General features: G+C 35.5%; 5 protein-coding genes across 6 annotated transcripts in view; 2 read left to right on the top strand and 3 right to left on the bottom strand.

Moving 5' to 3' along the window:
- Positions 1–352: 352 nt before the first annotated feature.
- On the top strand, positions 353–3,896 carry LOC129747854 (endoplasmic reticulum-Golgi intermediate compartment protein 3). Its single transcript, XM_055742229.1, has 6 exons — positions 353–602; positions 671–829; positions 897–1,113; positions 1,276–1,637; positions 3,377–3,578; positions 3,649–3,896. Exons 1-6 carry the CDS (start codon positions 515–517, stop codon positions 3,782–3,784), a joined length of 1,164 nt encoding a protein of 387 aa, XP_055598204.1. The 5' UTR covers positions 353–514; the 3' UTR covers positions 3,785–3,896.
- On the bottom strand, positions 1,636–2,470 carry LOC129747856 (reactive oxygen species modulator 1). The gene is made up of 2 exons (XM_055742231.1): positions 2,134–2,470; positions 1,636–1,778 (listed from the first exon to the last, which is right to left on the bottom strand). The coding sequence occupies exons 1-2, from the start codon at positions 2,268–2,270 to the stop codon at positions 1,670–1,672; spliced, it is 246 nt and encodes an 81-aa protein (XP_055598206.1). The 5' UTR covers positions 2,271–2,470; the 3' UTR covers positions 1,636–1,669.
- On the bottom strand, positions 3,580–5,090 carry LOC129747855 (transcription termination factor 3, mitochondrial). Its single transcript, XM_055742230.1, has 2 exons — positions 4,212–5,090; positions 3,580–4,155 (listed from the first exon to the last, which is right to left on the bottom strand). Exons 1-2 carry the CDS (start codon positions 5,002–5,004, stop codon positions 3,878–3,880), a joined length of 1,071 nt encoding a protein of 356 aa, XP_055598205.1. The 5' UTR covers positions 5,005–5,090; the 3' UTR covers positions 3,580–3,877.
- A 6,399-nt stretch (positions 5,091–11,489) lies between these two features.
- On the top strand, positions 11,490–13,424 carry LOC129741166 (U4/U6 small nuclear ribonucleoprotein Prp31). Its single transcript, XM_055732875.1, has 5 exons — positions 11,490–11,960; positions 12,029–12,233; positions 12,289–12,543; positions 12,598–12,961; positions 13,027–13,424. The coding sequence occupies exons 1-5, from the start codon at positions 11,585–11,587 to the stop codon at positions 13,363–13,365; spliced, it is 1,539 nt and encodes a 512-aa protein (XP_055588850.1). The 5' UTR covers positions 11,490–11,584; the 3' UTR covers positions 13,366–13,424.
- Positions 13,425–13,576: 152 nt separating this feature from the next.
- LOC129741165 (kinase D-interacting substrate of 220 kDa B) overlaps positions 13,577–15,852 on the bottom strand; it is a 63,966-nt gene continuing 61,690 nt past the window's right edge. For both annotated transcript variants that reach the window (XM_055732873.1, XM_055732874.1), the window contains 2 exons: positions 15,189–15,285; positions 13,577–14,140 (listed from right to left, as the gene is read on the bottom strand). In XM_055732873.1, the coding sequence (XP_055588848.1) occupies positions 13,872–14,140; positions 15,189–15,285 (366 nt within the window). In that variant the 3' untranslated portion in view covers positions 13,577–13,871. The remainder of the gene's footprint in view (positions 14,141–15,188; positions 15,286–15,852) is intronic.

Here is a 15,852-nt window from a genome sequence, read left to right as displayed (position 1 = left end):
TGCATATTATGCAGGTTTACTATCGATAACTATCTCGCGTAAGCTTTCTGATCATTTTTTGTCGCGAATGATATAAAGATGTTAAAATGACTATAATCGAAACAAACAAAATTTATAAGTATATATTGAAAGGGTTTAAATTGATTGTTTTATCTATCATATAGATAGATAATGCTATAATAAGAAGTGAAAATCTCAGTTTTTTTAAATTTTGTTTCATTCGACGTAATGAAAGCTCATTGCTATAGATTATCAGAGTATTTGCATAGATATGTGGTAATCAAACGACACATGCAACATAGATTATATTTAGCGTGCTAGGGTCGCACATTTGTAAGGATCGCCGAATTAAAACATTAAAAGAGAACGTCAACCGGCGTTTCCAAAATATTGCTTTTGCTCATCGGTTCAAAGGGTTTTACATACGTGTTCGATTACATTTCGTGATAATATTGTTTTATTTTAAATGATTATTTACTAGAAACTATTATATTAGAAGTAAAACACAACAGCCATGGCGATAATAACCACATTGCGTCAATTAGACGCTTATCCTAAAATTGATAAAGAATTCAGTATTAAAACAGTTGGCGGAGCTACACGTAAGAAGTTTTTTTTATTCATATGTAAAAAATACAAATAAGTTATTACATTGTTTCTTATTTTCCAGTGACGATAATTAGCGGAATCATCATCATCATTTTGATTTACTCTGAATTCATGGCCTATCTAACACCGACCATAACCGATGAGCTTTTTGTCGATTCAACCCGAGGTCATAAGCTCAAAATTAATCTGGACTTTTATATTCCGAGAATATCTTGCGATTGTAAAATACAAGCTTCTACATTAACTCAGCACGTGCATCTCTAATAATAATTAAACTATTTTTTTAGATGTATCTTTGGATGCCCAGGATTCAACTGGCGAACAACACCTGCACATTGACCACGATATCTACAAACGTCGTTTAGATTTGGAAGGAAATCCAATAGAAGCTCCAAAGAAAGAAAATATACAAGCTCCAAAACCAACCGTCTCTTCCACCTCCTCGACATCAACTACTGAGCCTCTCTGCGGCTCTTGCTATGGAGCTCAGACAAACACCACGCGGTAATTTTTTTTTTTAGTAATTTTGTCATCGATGGATTTTGAGAGCGACAATTTCCATTTCTTCTCTATCTTCTGGAATTTTGATCGAAAGAATTCCGTTACTTAAAATTCTCAAGCATTTATTGTTTATTGAATTTTTTAAACAAATCTCATTTCTTCAAGCTGCTGCCAAACTTGTCAAGATGTAATTGACGCCTATCGAGCTAAACAATGGAACCCGGTGCTGGAGGATTTCGAACAATGTAAGGAGGAGGTGGCGAAAGGAAAGCTCAGTCTGGAGGCTAAAGCATTTAATGAGGGTTGTCAAATCTACGGTTCGATGGAAGTAAACCGCGTTGGTGGGAGTTTTCATATCGCGCCCGGCAAGAGTTTTTCGATAAGCCACATTCACGTGCATGACGTGCAACCATTTTCATCCAGCCGTTTCAATACGTCTCATCGGATAAACACGCTTTCTTTTGGAGAGGAATTCGGATACGGCCAAACCAGCCCGTTGGACGGTACGATGGAAATAGCTCATGATGGTGAGTTTATTGGATTTTATTTTTATTCTATTTTAACATCTGATACCAGTACCAATAGCCATAAATGTGCCGAATGTGCCTCCACCTTGAATCATGACTTTGCCCACGTTGTTGATGAGCTCACGTCCGCGAAGTCCGTACCTATAAAAATCAAGTTATGCGCTTTAAACATCATTTTAGATTTTATAAATGACAATTTGGTGATACATATTTTGAACTCTTATGAAAATACGCTTAACTTTTCAGTTCAGATATTTTACCAATAATTTTAATTACGCTTGATTTGGTATATCATGTTGGACATGAAAAAAATGTATAAAATGACTTATCGGCTTCGGTGCAAATATCTACCAGCTAGGTACTTTTTCCATTTTATGGGAATTTTGTCTCAATGAATAATATGATAGATTTCCACTACCTATCATCAACAAAGTCAGTGCTATTTAAAAAAAACTGATTCTAAAAAATTAAGTCTGATTTTTTTTTAAATACTCACCTCAAAGCCGAGAACCCACCAAAAAGTGCACCGCTGGCCATTCCAACGCAAAACCCGATAGTGAACCCAGTCTTCATGCGATCGAAGCAAGAGGGCTGTTGATTTTGCCCATATACACTTCCTGGTACGGCTGGCATTTTACTTTTTTCACTTTTGGATTATTCGTTCGCTATGCCTCCGAATGTAGCAAGAAACAAGTTATCAAAGAACCGATTTTCGAAGGAAATAGGTAAAACAATGTAATAGTTTTGAATTGCGTCAATATTATTTCGTATCACGTAATCTTGTTTATCTCGCGATATGAATTTCGTGATTTTTGCATGCGGTTTTGAAGTTTGGATGATCGATTTTCGACGAACGAATCTGCTAACATCTCTATACCAGTGATGCCGAGTTTGAAGTTGTTTTTGACATTGCTTACGCACACTTGCTGAGCGTGTACAGATGAGACGGAACAATTAACCTCAAAAACTCTCGGTACAAAAAACGAACAGCCGGTCGACACACATGGCCGTTTTTGAGGTTAATTGTTCCAAAACTGAAAAGGATTGGTGGAACAACCGGCATAATATCACGAACACTACCAGCGACAAATAGGACTATGATACATACACGATAAAAAAAGAAAGTATGCTTTAAAAGCGTAAACTTTAACCCAAGAAAAAGTTAAAAAAAATCGATCAAATCTGGCTTCACATTTCAAAAGAGCGAAACTGCCAAATGTAAACTAATCGAGTTGACGGTCATTCCGGATGTACACGGTTGCACTTTACCTAATAAACGCGGTTTCATCTTAAAATCACTCAAAACTTAAAAAAATGATAAAATTCGTTTAGGCGATGTTGATGTATTTTCGTTGCAGGAACATGAAGTTATGTCTGAAACTGGAATCGAAAACAAAACATGGGGGTGAAACATGAAAATATACGAATCTTACAGTTAAAGTTTTTGATAATCAACGAACAATAATTGAATATAATGCACATTTCATATTTTTTTTAACAAAAAGTGATCGATTTTTAAAATAGGATTTGATTAGATGTTCCGAAATTTTTAACGCGTTTTTCTTGTTTAGAACTAACTGCTAATTTCGCGCTTATAAAATGTTACGCTAAAAATCGCATTTGCAAAAGTTAGAAAAAACCAAAAAAAGTACTATTACCTAACGATATTTACAAAATTCAGAAAGCATTATTCCATGTTTTTTTTTAATTACAATAACCGTTTTTTTCTTCCTTCTTAGGCGCGATGATGTTTCAGTATTACATAAAAATTGTTCCTACTGAATTTGTACCTCTCAGCGGGCGGAAACTGCACACCAATCAGTTCTCTGTTACCACACACAAGAAAACGATATCTGTTATGAGTGGAGAATCTGGTATGCCAGGGATATTTGTGAATTACGAGCTCTCTCCGTTAATGGTCAGATTTACTGAGACACGCAGGTTAGAAAAATTCTTTTTAATTTATTTCACTGTGGCTAATTAATGTCAAATATTATCTTCCTCTTTTTAGCTCTTTCAGTCATTTCGCCATCAATCTATGCGCTATTATTGGAGGCATATTTACAGTTGCTGGTATTATCGATTCACTGTTATTCACTTCCATTCACGCGTTGAAACGGAAAATCGAGCTCGGTAAACACAGCTAATGATGTTTGATTTACATCTAGACTAATATATACAACTAATGACAAAAGATCTGACTTAATTTAGCTTAATACACTTTTGAATTAAAAATTTCTTTACAGCGTCTTCAGATAATTGTTGTAACACTCCATACTTGACTTGGCTACGTCTAGAACGAATTCCTCATCCGAACCTTCCACTAATGTTTTTAAAGATATGTAAAGTTCCTTCCTAGGATTGTATTGTGCTTTACCAAGAAACGTGAGGAAACCGTGGCGTTGTTTAAGCCTGTAATCTCTCGACAGCAAGATTTCAGGAAAGCTCAAAATATCTTCATGCGAAATTTGCATATGTCTGTGAACGAAATCGAATCGACTGTTAAGGTTTCCATGGCCTGAAATAAAAATGAAAGAATTAAGTAGATATAATCACAATAGTAGAAAAAATTACTTATCATCCACAATTTGGGTTTTCGGAGTAACAGCTGCTTCATTTCTTCGGGCTTGAAACCCATCTCTTCTTTGATATTAAAAGTGTTCAATCTTATATGCTCGAGGTTGAACGTTATCACTCGAGGTTGTTTGGTCGTTAAAAGTCGAATTTCACTTCCAGTAAGAGCAAAGGTTTTTTGGAAATATCCCAATCTTCTGTCTATTCGACGAGTACTCAGCATAAGCCAAAAAGGGTTTTTGGAAACTATTCTAGTTATCTGCATCGGTTGAAATTGTTTAGATTCAAGATAGTTTACCCTGACTTCCAGATCGCCGATGTCTTCTTTAAATATCAACGGATTTTTTGTAATTATTTCTCCGAAATCTTCTGGTTTCACTCCAATCTCCGCAAGAAACTTGATATGATCCTTCATGTCCTTTTCGACATCTAACCCTAGAATAAATTCCGGTATTCCTTTTCGTTTTTCAAGTTTGTGGAGATCTACTCCCTGTTTCACTAAAAACTGCAACGTTTCCGACTTGTTCACGTAGGCTGCGAAGTTGAAACTAGGTCTAATAAACGGATGTATACTAGTATCAGAAACATCTGTCGGAGGATCCAAAACGGATGAATTTTTATTTGTTTGGACGGGTACATTTCTGCTTCCGGTTTCGTCGATTGTTTGAAGAACTGTTATGTGACCCGCGTGCTTTGTGATTCCTTTGCTGCAATAGATTGCGGATAGAACTTTGTACATAGCCGAAGGACAGACTTTGATAGTACACAGAAGTTTATTCACCGTTTGTATCATTTTAAAAATGATGCAATGTACTAATCTTCTTTAAGTAAAAAGGAATAGAAATTAAAAAATGAATGTTGTGGAGTTCTTCTTCTTCTTCTTCTTCTTCTTCGTTTTAATGTTTTGGCCAGAGAATGCTACTCTATAACACCACTGTACTTGACTTGACTATATTCGTGTTGCCAATTATTTTAAATTTTTAGTTTTGTTTTATCCAAGAAAGATAGTACCTCTTTCATACGGTTTTCATCGAAATCTCGAAATAGTTCGAGAAGATTAGAAAATCTATCCCAATCATAGTAGTTTCGGAGATGGTTAAACTTTATACAATTCAGTATAATATGTTCGGTTGTGAATGGCTGTTCGCAGAGATCACAATAAGTTATTTCACGTACTTTCATTATTCCGAGCCAGTAGGGAGAGTAATCATGCCCACTGAGAATTCTATTCATGGTTCGAATTTGAATGTTTTTTAATTTGCTGTTCCAGTACCAAGGTCTTTGATTAAAGGATGACTGGAATCTGTAAAACTTTGATCCTTTTTGATTTATGTTTACATAATCTTTGTACCATCTATTGATTGAGTTGATCCATTCATTTTTCGCTTTCAGTGTCTTGTCACTGAATCGTGATTTATTAACTAAAATACACGGGCTTGTTAATCCGTCTTTGGCCGCTATGTCTGCTTTCTCGTTTCCTTGTATTTGTATGTGAGCAGGTATCCATTGTATAGTGCACTTTTTTGATTCTGCTTGTTTAACAATTTTGAAAGTCAGTTCGTCAAACTCCTTCGTATCCAATTGTTGCTTTATTATTGTACAAGATGCTTGGGAATCTGTGAGAATTACTGTTCTGTTTGTTGTTTCCGAATTGATGTTTTCAAGTGCTGTTTTTATGGCTATCAATTCAGCTGTGGTTATGGAAACTTCGTTGTCCAGTTGCATACTAGTTATTCTGTTGTTTTCGTCTTCGAAGATTCCTATTCCGCATTTATTACCGTGTTTTGATGCATCTGTATAAATTTGTATGTATGTAGGGTATTGTGTGTTTAACATGTGTATTACTTCTCTCATTATTTCTGCCGATTGTTGTTTTTTCCTTATTTGTGTTTGTGGGATTTGATCCAAGACTAAAACGTTACTTATTTCATTGCTCGTTGCTTGTTTTAAGTATAGTTGTTGAAAGTCGTTTTTATATTCTAGGTAAATTTGTTCCAAAAAAGTGTTTTGTTTTTTGGAATTTGTACTGTGTTGTTCTAGACTTTGCAATTGTTGAGCGATCAGATCGTTTCGGAATATGTGTTGTAAAATTCGTTTTTTCGCTAAATAAATCCTCTTCAGGTATAGGGGACCTTCTCCTGCTATTGCTGCCAGCGTATTAATAGGTGTTGATTTAGAACAACCTGTAGCTATTCTAAGACATTGTCTATTTGTCACTTCCAATTTTTCGATATTTGTCTTGCTTGCTCCTCCGTAGAATACTGAACCATAATTTAGATATCCTCCATACAGAGCTTTATAGAATAGCATCATAACTTTAGGGTTTGCTCCACTTTTAATGCTTCCGATTACTTTGAGCATTTTCTGTCTGTCATGTATTTTATTAATCATTGTTTTTATGTGTATGCCATATCTTAGTGTTTGGTCTAGTGTTATGCCAAGGTACTTATAATTTCTAACTGTCTCTAATGTTTCTCCGTTTATTTTAAGATTTAGAACTTTTGCACTGTTTTTAAATATCATAGCTTTAGTTTTTGCGCAGTTTATAACGAGTCCTAGACTTGAGGCTTTTCTAACAAATATTTCTATTTTGTCTTGCATTTTTATTAATGCTTGGCTTTCGTTTTTTGATCTAACCAATTTGAGGAAATCATCTGCAAACTGGAGAGTAGTTTCGTTAGGGTCGAGATTTGTTTCATGAAGGCTTGAGGTATAAATGTTGAAAAGGGTTGGGGATAGGACATCTCCCTGAGGAAGTCCACTAGAAACCACATGTTCCACTAGTCCTTCTTCTGTCTGGATGATAGTTTTTCTATTCACTAGAAAATTATATATCCATGTTACGCTATCAGGACTAAAGTTGTTTGTCATCATTATGTTTCTCAGTTGGCTGACATTGATGGAATTGAAAGCATTTTTGAAGTCAAAAAATACTCCAATTACTGTCATTCCCTGTCTTTTGCTCTCCATTATAAAATTAGTGGCATATGTTACGCAGTTTTCTGTAGACATATTTTTCCTGAAACCAAATGATGTAACAGGGAGAATGTTTTTTGAGTACAGAGTTTTATTTATATCTTCTAGTACCGCTGTGTTTAGTGTTTTGGTTAAGGTAGAGAGTAACGCAATTGGTCTAAAAGAAGTTACCTCGTTTGGTGGTTTGTCTGGCTTCAGAATAGGTATTATCTTAATTTCCTTTAGGTGATCTTGTAAACTTCCCTTTCTCCACATCTCATTTAGACATTCCACAATTTTTGTCGAAGTTTTCCAATCTAATACTCTTAGCATGTCGTATGTTAGATTGTCTGTTCCTGGAGAGGATCTTTTTGGTTTTTTGTTTATTATAGATTTCCATTTAGCTAAGTCTATGATGTTATTTCGGGGTTCTTCTTGTGGTAGTATTATGTTTTCTCTTCTACTTTCTCCAAAATTCATTATCAAAAACTCGTGAGCTAACTGTTTTTGTTCTTTTATGCAATTGTTTTTTATATTTATTGCTGGAGATCCTTTTAAACCTCTTACCAGCTTCCAATTTTGCTTCATGTTCAAAGGGTCTATAGAAGCTGATAGTTCCTTTAATTTTTCTCGTATATGATGAAGTTTTGTTTTTTGGAATTTAGCTGTTGTTTTTTTCCATTCAATTAAATTTGTACTATTACAACAAGCATGGTATTTTTTAAGTGCTCTCTGTTTTTCTTCATATAGAGTGGATAATTCATCACTCCAATAATATTTTGCAATATGGTTACTTGATTTTTTGTTGTTTTTGATAATCGTTCTAGCTTTAGTCGAAAGTTCCTGGAGATTTTCAAATTCCCAATGTTGAATTTGGGCGATTTGTTCTCCAATTGCTTTTCTGTCATAGTACGTATTAGCTCTTCTACTCCACTGTAGTTCAACCGATATTTCAATAAAAAGATGTCCACTTCCTCCAAAGGATTTAGGTTTAGTAGACCATTTAGTGAAATTATGTAGATTTGCTGTACATAACGAGAGATCAATTGCACTAAAATTTTGGTTAAGAATTCCAGGTATGAAGGTTTTATCCCCTGTGTTCAGTAATACAAGATTTGAGTCGACTATGGCTTCATGTACTACTCTACCCTTTCCTTGAGTTGTTTCACAGCCCCATATCTCATGATGACTGTTAAAATCTCCACCTATGATGACTTTATTATAGTTATTTAGTTCTTGTAGTAAAATCGACATGGCAGTTTTGAGTTCTTGGACATTAATACGGGGATTGACATAGACAACTACTAGCACAAGGTCTAATTTAGTCAATCTTATTCCTAATGTTTCAAACTTTTCTGTTGTCGTCAAATTAATTCTAGTAAAATGTAATTGATCACATATATAAAATCCAACTCCTCCATAAGCATCATCCCGTGGAGCTAGTATGTAATGGTATCCTGAGATGTTGTAGCGTTTTGTTGTAAGATGGTTTGGATCTACCCAAATCTCTGTTAATAGTACGGCTTCAAATTTATTTGTATTTATTTCATGTATAAGTTCATTTTTGTTTTTTGTTAAACTTTGTATGTTTGTTTGTAGTATTTTAAAATTCTTATCCATGTTTGTTTTTGTTATTTGCCATCACTATGGCTATCAGCAATGTTTTTCAACTCCCCAACAATGCTGGCTGTGATTTCTTCTCCTGTTATACCATGATTTTGAAGGATTTTGGCAATATTTTGTATTATTCCTGCAATCATTACATCGTAGTCTTGTTTCGTTGGAGTTTGTGTTTTTATTTCTTGTCTAAACCTGTCTGCATCCGAAGTGCGATGATTGTTTATAAGCCTTTCGCTATCTTGTTCTCCTTCTTCTTCCTCAAGCCTCCTTTTTTTCAAAAAATCTCTTCTGGACATTCCTAATAAACTAGCTACTCCTGCTTCTTCTTCTTCTTCTATTTCTTTTGATTTTGTTTTTCTATTATTTGTAAATATTTTATTGGGTTTTTGTAAATTGGATTTTGACATTATGGTTGGTGCTTTTATTCTTCCATTTGATCGGCCCTGATTTCCATTTGTTAATACCTGAGCAAAGGTTTCCGGTAGAGCTGGGTAATCTTCTGTGTTTCCTAATATGTCGAATTGGTTGATCATTGGAATATTGAAGTATTCTTTAGCCTCTTGGTATGTAATATTTTTCCTTGCCATCACTGCTTGTGTATCCGATTCTATCTTCCTCCGGGGACAGTTCCTATCTGTGGTGATATGGCCCTCTTGTTTGCAGTGTAAGCAGTAAGACTTTTTTGAGCATGGTTCGTGATCTTTGGTTGTTTCGTCAGTGCAGTTTTTACATCTTAGTACGGAACTCTTACAGTTTTTAGACAGATGATTGTACCTAAGACATTTAAAACATATTACAGGACGTGGTATAAACGGTTCGACTCGATTTATTACAGAAAACATTCTTACAAACCTTGGCAGCACATTACTTCTGAAGACAATACCTACTCTGTTGGTGGGGATCCTTTCATCGTTGTATTTCCTTGTCATTCTAAACACTGATTCCACTTTGACATCACATATCACATTCTCAATTATTTCATTGATATCCAATTCCGTTGGAATATCAGACAGAACTCCCGTAACAGTTACAAATTTTTTGGGTATGTATGCTTTGTAACCTTTTAAGTTTAGGCTCTGACAATCAGCTAGTCTATTGGCATCCTTTATGTTCCCAACATAAACAGTAGCTTTATTACGTCCGGTCTTTTTAATATCGTCTATACACTTGTCAAAGCCTATTTGGTTCAATACTATTCCTATTTGAAGCCTATTTATATATTTCCTCCTTTCTAGATCTGTATTTTCTATGATGACTCTGTATGGTCTGCTATCAGTATCACAGTAGCTAAATTTCTGGTATACTTTTCTCATTTTTTCTATTTCGGGTTTATTTTGACTTACTTGAGCAGTTTGTTTCGGTTTTTCATTTTCATTTGTAAACGTATCTACCATCTCTTGGTCGTCCGGTGTATGCATCGGTTTGAGGTTATCATCTTCCTTAGTAGCCGCTGCCCCCACGGGGGCAGCTTTGTTTATGCTCATTCCACTCAATACACAAAATATATTTTACGGCACGGCAATAAATTAATTACGAACAAGTTATAGTACGGATCAAAATAGGTTAATTCTAGTAATAAATAGCACAATCACAGCTTAATTTTACTAAAATTGGCAACACACGTCTAGTCAGTTCAAAATTGCTGAGTCAAGTCTTGTGGAGTTCTTGTTCTGTTGTTGACTGTAGTTTTCAATCAACGGTGGGATGGGACCGGTGTCGATGACCATATGCCCAGTTGTGGAGTTCTGGCCGGTTGTATAAATTTGATTTCTTTTGTTTGTGTTATTTTTGTATTTTGATTTGGCCTGATTTTTTTTTTCATTATTTGAGAACACGCTAGAAATTATAAAACTATTTATGATTTGAAAATAACCATTTTTGACTTTTGAGTTCTCGATGAAAAAAATTTGCTTAATGTGCGACCGGCTGCAATTTGAACCAATTTCAAAATGGTGAAATAGAGAACATAAAGTTATACAACCAATTTCTGGTTTATACTCGAAAACTACCAAAATAGTTAAAATCTTTCTAGAAAAATTGTTAAAAAATAACCATATTGGCGGTTTTGATGTAAACATCATAAGATGATTTGTTTGTTTTTTTGGTTATAAAAACAACGAGCGCACTGGAAACGGGTTGTGTTTACTTTGTCTTTAATACCCTTTTCACATATTGGAACTGAAATATTCTTATATATTTGTAAACAAACTCATTGAGAGTTCACTTCACACCAACTGTAAAAGTCGAAAAACCTTGGCTTCAAAGATGGCTGCTATTTTGAGCTTTCATTACGTCGTATGAAACATATTAAGAATTCACAGAAAACTGCTGCAAAAGTTATCAAAACAGCTTTTAAATTTGTATTTCACATATAGAATATGTTGTCGCAGGCTACAAATTGTCTAAATGGAAAGAAAGTTGCTACTAATATGTCAGTTTTTGTATTTTTTCGCAAAAAACTGTTTATTTACATTATGTTTCATACGACGCTCACGTCAGATATTATGCGGATAAAATAAAATTTAACCATTTTTCAACTTGTTCATTAAGATCTTCTAAAATGCTAGAAATTTCAATAACAGCAATAATTAATTCTATCAAAAATCTCAAAAAATGTTTCAAGAAAAGTCATTAATGGTTAAAAAAAATTTGAGCGTGTGTATGGCCCGCTTGACGGTGTCTGTCTTATACCCGAATTTCCCCTATATGTTTGTTTTTCTCATTGTTTAAATCGTTCACCAAACGTCTCACTTGAATAGTTAATTTTTTGCAGTTAAAACTTATTTTATAACTTGAAAATGTCTCTTGCTGATGAGCTATTAGCGGATTTGGAAGACGATAATGATGAAGAGTTGGAAGACATGGTTAAACAAGAACCGAAAGAGGACTCGGACGAGGAAGATCAAAATAATCCCGGCACTGGCGAATTCGAGGAGGAAATAATTATGGACATCAAAGATGAGCCGATGGAAGTAGATGTAAAGGTATCGTCTGTAAGGGAAATATGCAAACTACGTGATTCCCACAGGCTAGCTAACGTACTAACTCAAATAGCCGAATTCATGAAGTGTCCGCGGCAATCATCGGAAATGATTGGAAACGTTGAATCGGACCCAGAATACCAGTTGATCGTTGAAGCAAACAACATCGTTATCGATATCGACAGTGAAATTTGTAAGATCCTTTTACTTTAAAACTACAATCAATGCCTAAAAAATCGGATATCTACTATTTCATTTCAGCAACCGTTCATAAATTTGTAAAGGATAAATATCAAAAGCGGTTTCCAGAATTGGATTCCCTTATAATGACCGAAATGGACTACATCCGTAGCGTCAGAGAGCTCGGAAACGATTTGGATCAAGCGAAAAATAACGAAAAATTGCAAGAAATCCTTACCCAGGCCACCATTATGATTGTTTCGGTTACAGCTTCGACAACTCAAGGGTAATATTTGACAATAATAGACATTACAGGGTCATGAATATCGACTATTTTTCAGAACTCGTTTGGAACCTATGGAACTGCAAAAAATATACGAAGCCTGTAATATGGCCATCGAGCTCAACGAGTTTAAAACCAAGGTTTATGATTACGTTGAAAGTAGGATGACCTTTATAGCTCCAAACTTGTGTATGATTGTAGGAGCTTCCACTGCTGCAAAGCTCGTTGGTCTAGCAGGAGGATTAACCAAGCTGTCTAAAATGCCAGCATGCAACGTTTTAGTGTTAGGGGCCCAGAAGAAAACTTTGTCGGGGTAAATTGTATGTTCTTCAGAAAAAAAGTTTATTCATCGTTTCTTTATTCACAGATTTTCCAAAGTAGCAATGCTTCCGCACACTGGTTACGTATACTATTCAGATATAGTTCAGGAAACTCCTCCAGATATGCGTCGCAAGGCAGCCCGAATGGTAGCGTCTAAAAGCACATTAGCAGCAAGAGTCGATGCCTGTCATGAGAGTCATTTGGGTGAAATTGGACAACGTTTTCGTGAAGAGATTGAAAAAAAGTTGGATAAGTTGCAAGAGCCCCCTCCGGTGAAATTCATCAAACCACTTCCTAAACCAATCGAGGGCGGCAAAAAGAAACGTGGTGGCAAACGGGTCCGGAAAATGAAAGAACGTTATGCTATAACTGAGTTCCGCAAACAAGCCAATCGGATGAATTTTGGTGATGTTAGTGTTAAATTTTTGCGAACAATTAGCAAAGTGAGATTTATCAACAATGGTTTTATTTTCAGATTGACGAGGATGCCTACCAGGATGATTTGGGTTATACAAGAGGTACCATTGGCAAAACAGGAACTGGTCGTATTCGTCTGCCACAGATTGATGAAAAAACCAAAGTTCGCATCAGTAAAACATTACAGAAAAACCTTCAGAAACAGCAGCAAGTTTGGGGTGGCAGCACAACGGTTAAGAAACAAATTTCTGGTACGGCATCAAGTGTAGCATTTACGCCACTGCAAGGTTTGGAGATCGTAAATCCGCAGGCAGCAGAAAGGCCTGTTAGTGAAAGTAATGCTAAGTACTTTTCTAATACTTCAGGGTTTTTGTCAGTTGGGAAGAAAACTACGTAGAAAGAATTCGGATACATTGAAAGTTAATAAAACCCCATTTACTTGGCAAAACAGGTCAATGACTAGAGTAGTTTTATTTTGTATTGCCACAAATACAAATGCATAATATTTATCCGACTGAAAGAAATTTAATCAGGATTGTCCGCTTCCTTCTGCATCATAAGTATTCATGCTGTATTGCCGTTTTACTGAAACATGATAGGAAATATCTATTTTGATTAACTTTTTCATTTTGCGTAATAGTTCAAAGCATATACTATTTCACTTTAACATAAGTATTAAAAGTTACAGTAATTTTCGAATATTTTGAGCCCTATTACATAAGATGAGTCACGAATCATTTTACTCGAGTGAGCCATTTTGGTACTACAGTAGTCGAGTCGAGCCGACTTCAGACGAGTAGCTCGACTGAGTCGACTGCTTGAATGTTCGTGACTCGGCTTTTTCACTCGACTACTGTAATACGACATTTCGCTCGACTCGAAAGTGACTGGAGTCGAGTCGAGTTACTCGACTCGTCTTATGTAATAGGGCCCTTTATTAATGATCATTATTTTATTTTTGGTTTTATTCCATAATATTATAAAAAATATCTTACCAAATGATTTGCGATTCAAATTTTCATTGAGGATTTCGATGAAAGTTGGTGTGAGCGTGTTGTTGTCGTTTGCTTCACAAACGGTAACACGCCTATCAGTTCTTCTTATACTCCCTGTAGGTTTCAATATGGAGGTTGTTTGCTTAGGGGAAGGTAGAGGTGAACTTCGGATAGAAACTGTGGGATGTAAAAATAGCTCTTCATGAAACAAGCACTTCATTCATATTATAAGACATAGATGGCAAAATACTGATGTGGCTATGTGCTATAACTTTTGCGTTTAAATATGTCATTAGTGAAAAAACCAATTCCGTTCATGCTATATTTTCAATGTGCACACATTTCACATCACTAAACATTTGCACATCCAATTATTGCTTACCTAATTTATTCCAGATGAATCTATATTTTGCTATCATACATTTCTTAAGAAAATTGGTCTAGCATACTTACAACAGCATTTCAAACCCCTTGTTAGTTTTGGAGACAAACACACACACTTTTATAGCACTAGTTGTAGATTGTGAGAGAAGCTTTTTTATTGTCTGCACAAAACTGTGATCCAAATTAAAAAACATGCTTGGTTTGGTTCTGTCGTAGGCATCTTATGTATAATTTTGTTTTTCGAATGTTGACGTTTCGGGTCTACAAGTGATTCTTGATTTTGGTAGAAAAAAGTAAACTAAATGTGAATGGCATTTTCTGGAGGAATTATTTACAATTCATTTCCTGACCTTGAAGAGAAGCTATATTGTGCTGAAACGAATGGACATGTTGTTCACCTACAAGAAACGATTTTCCTACCATTATAAAAAAATATATATTATATATTTATTGGATGAAGAATCCGCAATGCTATGCCACTGACGCTTTTTATTTCACTATATCGCTAACACCTCAGGGTGTACAACAGCAGTAAAATTAAATATTTTTCTACTAAAAACTATAATACAAGGGGCGACAAAAGTCTCAAACTTCTAGCCTTATAGTTTGGTATCGTCAACGTTTGGTGGGTAGTGGGGCATTATAACAATACTGGAAAGAGACTCATCGTGCAAGCTGTGAGATCTCGACTGAGAACGATGTGGGAATGAGTTTTCACCGCTGGCGTTTGTTGATGCGTGATCGAGTAGGTTGGGGTTAGTGAAATTATAGCTAAGCCTTGGTGGCGAACCAATCTCTGAGCTCTCACGGATTGGGGCTAGATACTGGGAAAACATCTCACCACTGGGGCTGGGTCGTTCGCTCCCGACAACGTCTTCGAAAGCGTCCTCATTCAGGGTCTGCAGTGCACCACAAATCATTTGCTCCTCCAGGGTTACCTGAAATGTAGGAACAATATTAACACATTCGTAAACGGTGATCAAAAAACTAAACTACACAACATCAATAGTTTAAAGGGGGATAACACGATGCAATAGGGCTACCTAAATAAAGATAGGACTTTTTCCATCGTTTACATGAAATGTTAGTATAAGCATTAGGGTGGTCCAAAAATAGAGGTATGTTCCGGAATCAAAACCTTGCGCTATGAAATTGTTCCTTGGCCCGCTAGAAGGCCTCATGCCAAATTTCAGCTCATTTGGTTAACTCTAAGGGGTTGCTCAGCGACGGTCAATCCCTATTTTTGGACCACCCTAATAAGTATAATCGTTTAAGTGGTGAATAAAAGTAGATATTTGTCCTAAGCCTGGTCATTGTCAATGTTGAAATCAGGTAAAATAAACGACCCTGTCTATACAGCGTTAATATGAATTTAAAACTGTTGAGAGGATATGTATTACCAAAGTAACGATTAAGAGTTTGACTAACTAGAACATATTCCATATTCTTTATTTATTGAGCTAGACAAGGAAAGTATAGACAAATCCGGTGAAATGATAGAATTT

Source organism: Uranotaenia lowii, chromosome 2 (genome assembly GCF_029784155.1).
Source record: "Uranotaenia lowii strain MFRU-FL chromosome 2, ASM2978415v1, whole genome shotgun sequence".
In the NCBI taxonomy this organism is placed as follows: domain Eukaryota; kingdom Metazoa; phylum Arthropoda; class Insecta; order Diptera; family Culicidae; genus Uranotaenia; species Uranotaenia lowii.
Note: the sequence above shows the minus strand (reverse complement) of the source record. Positions and strands in the feature narration are given on the sequence as shown.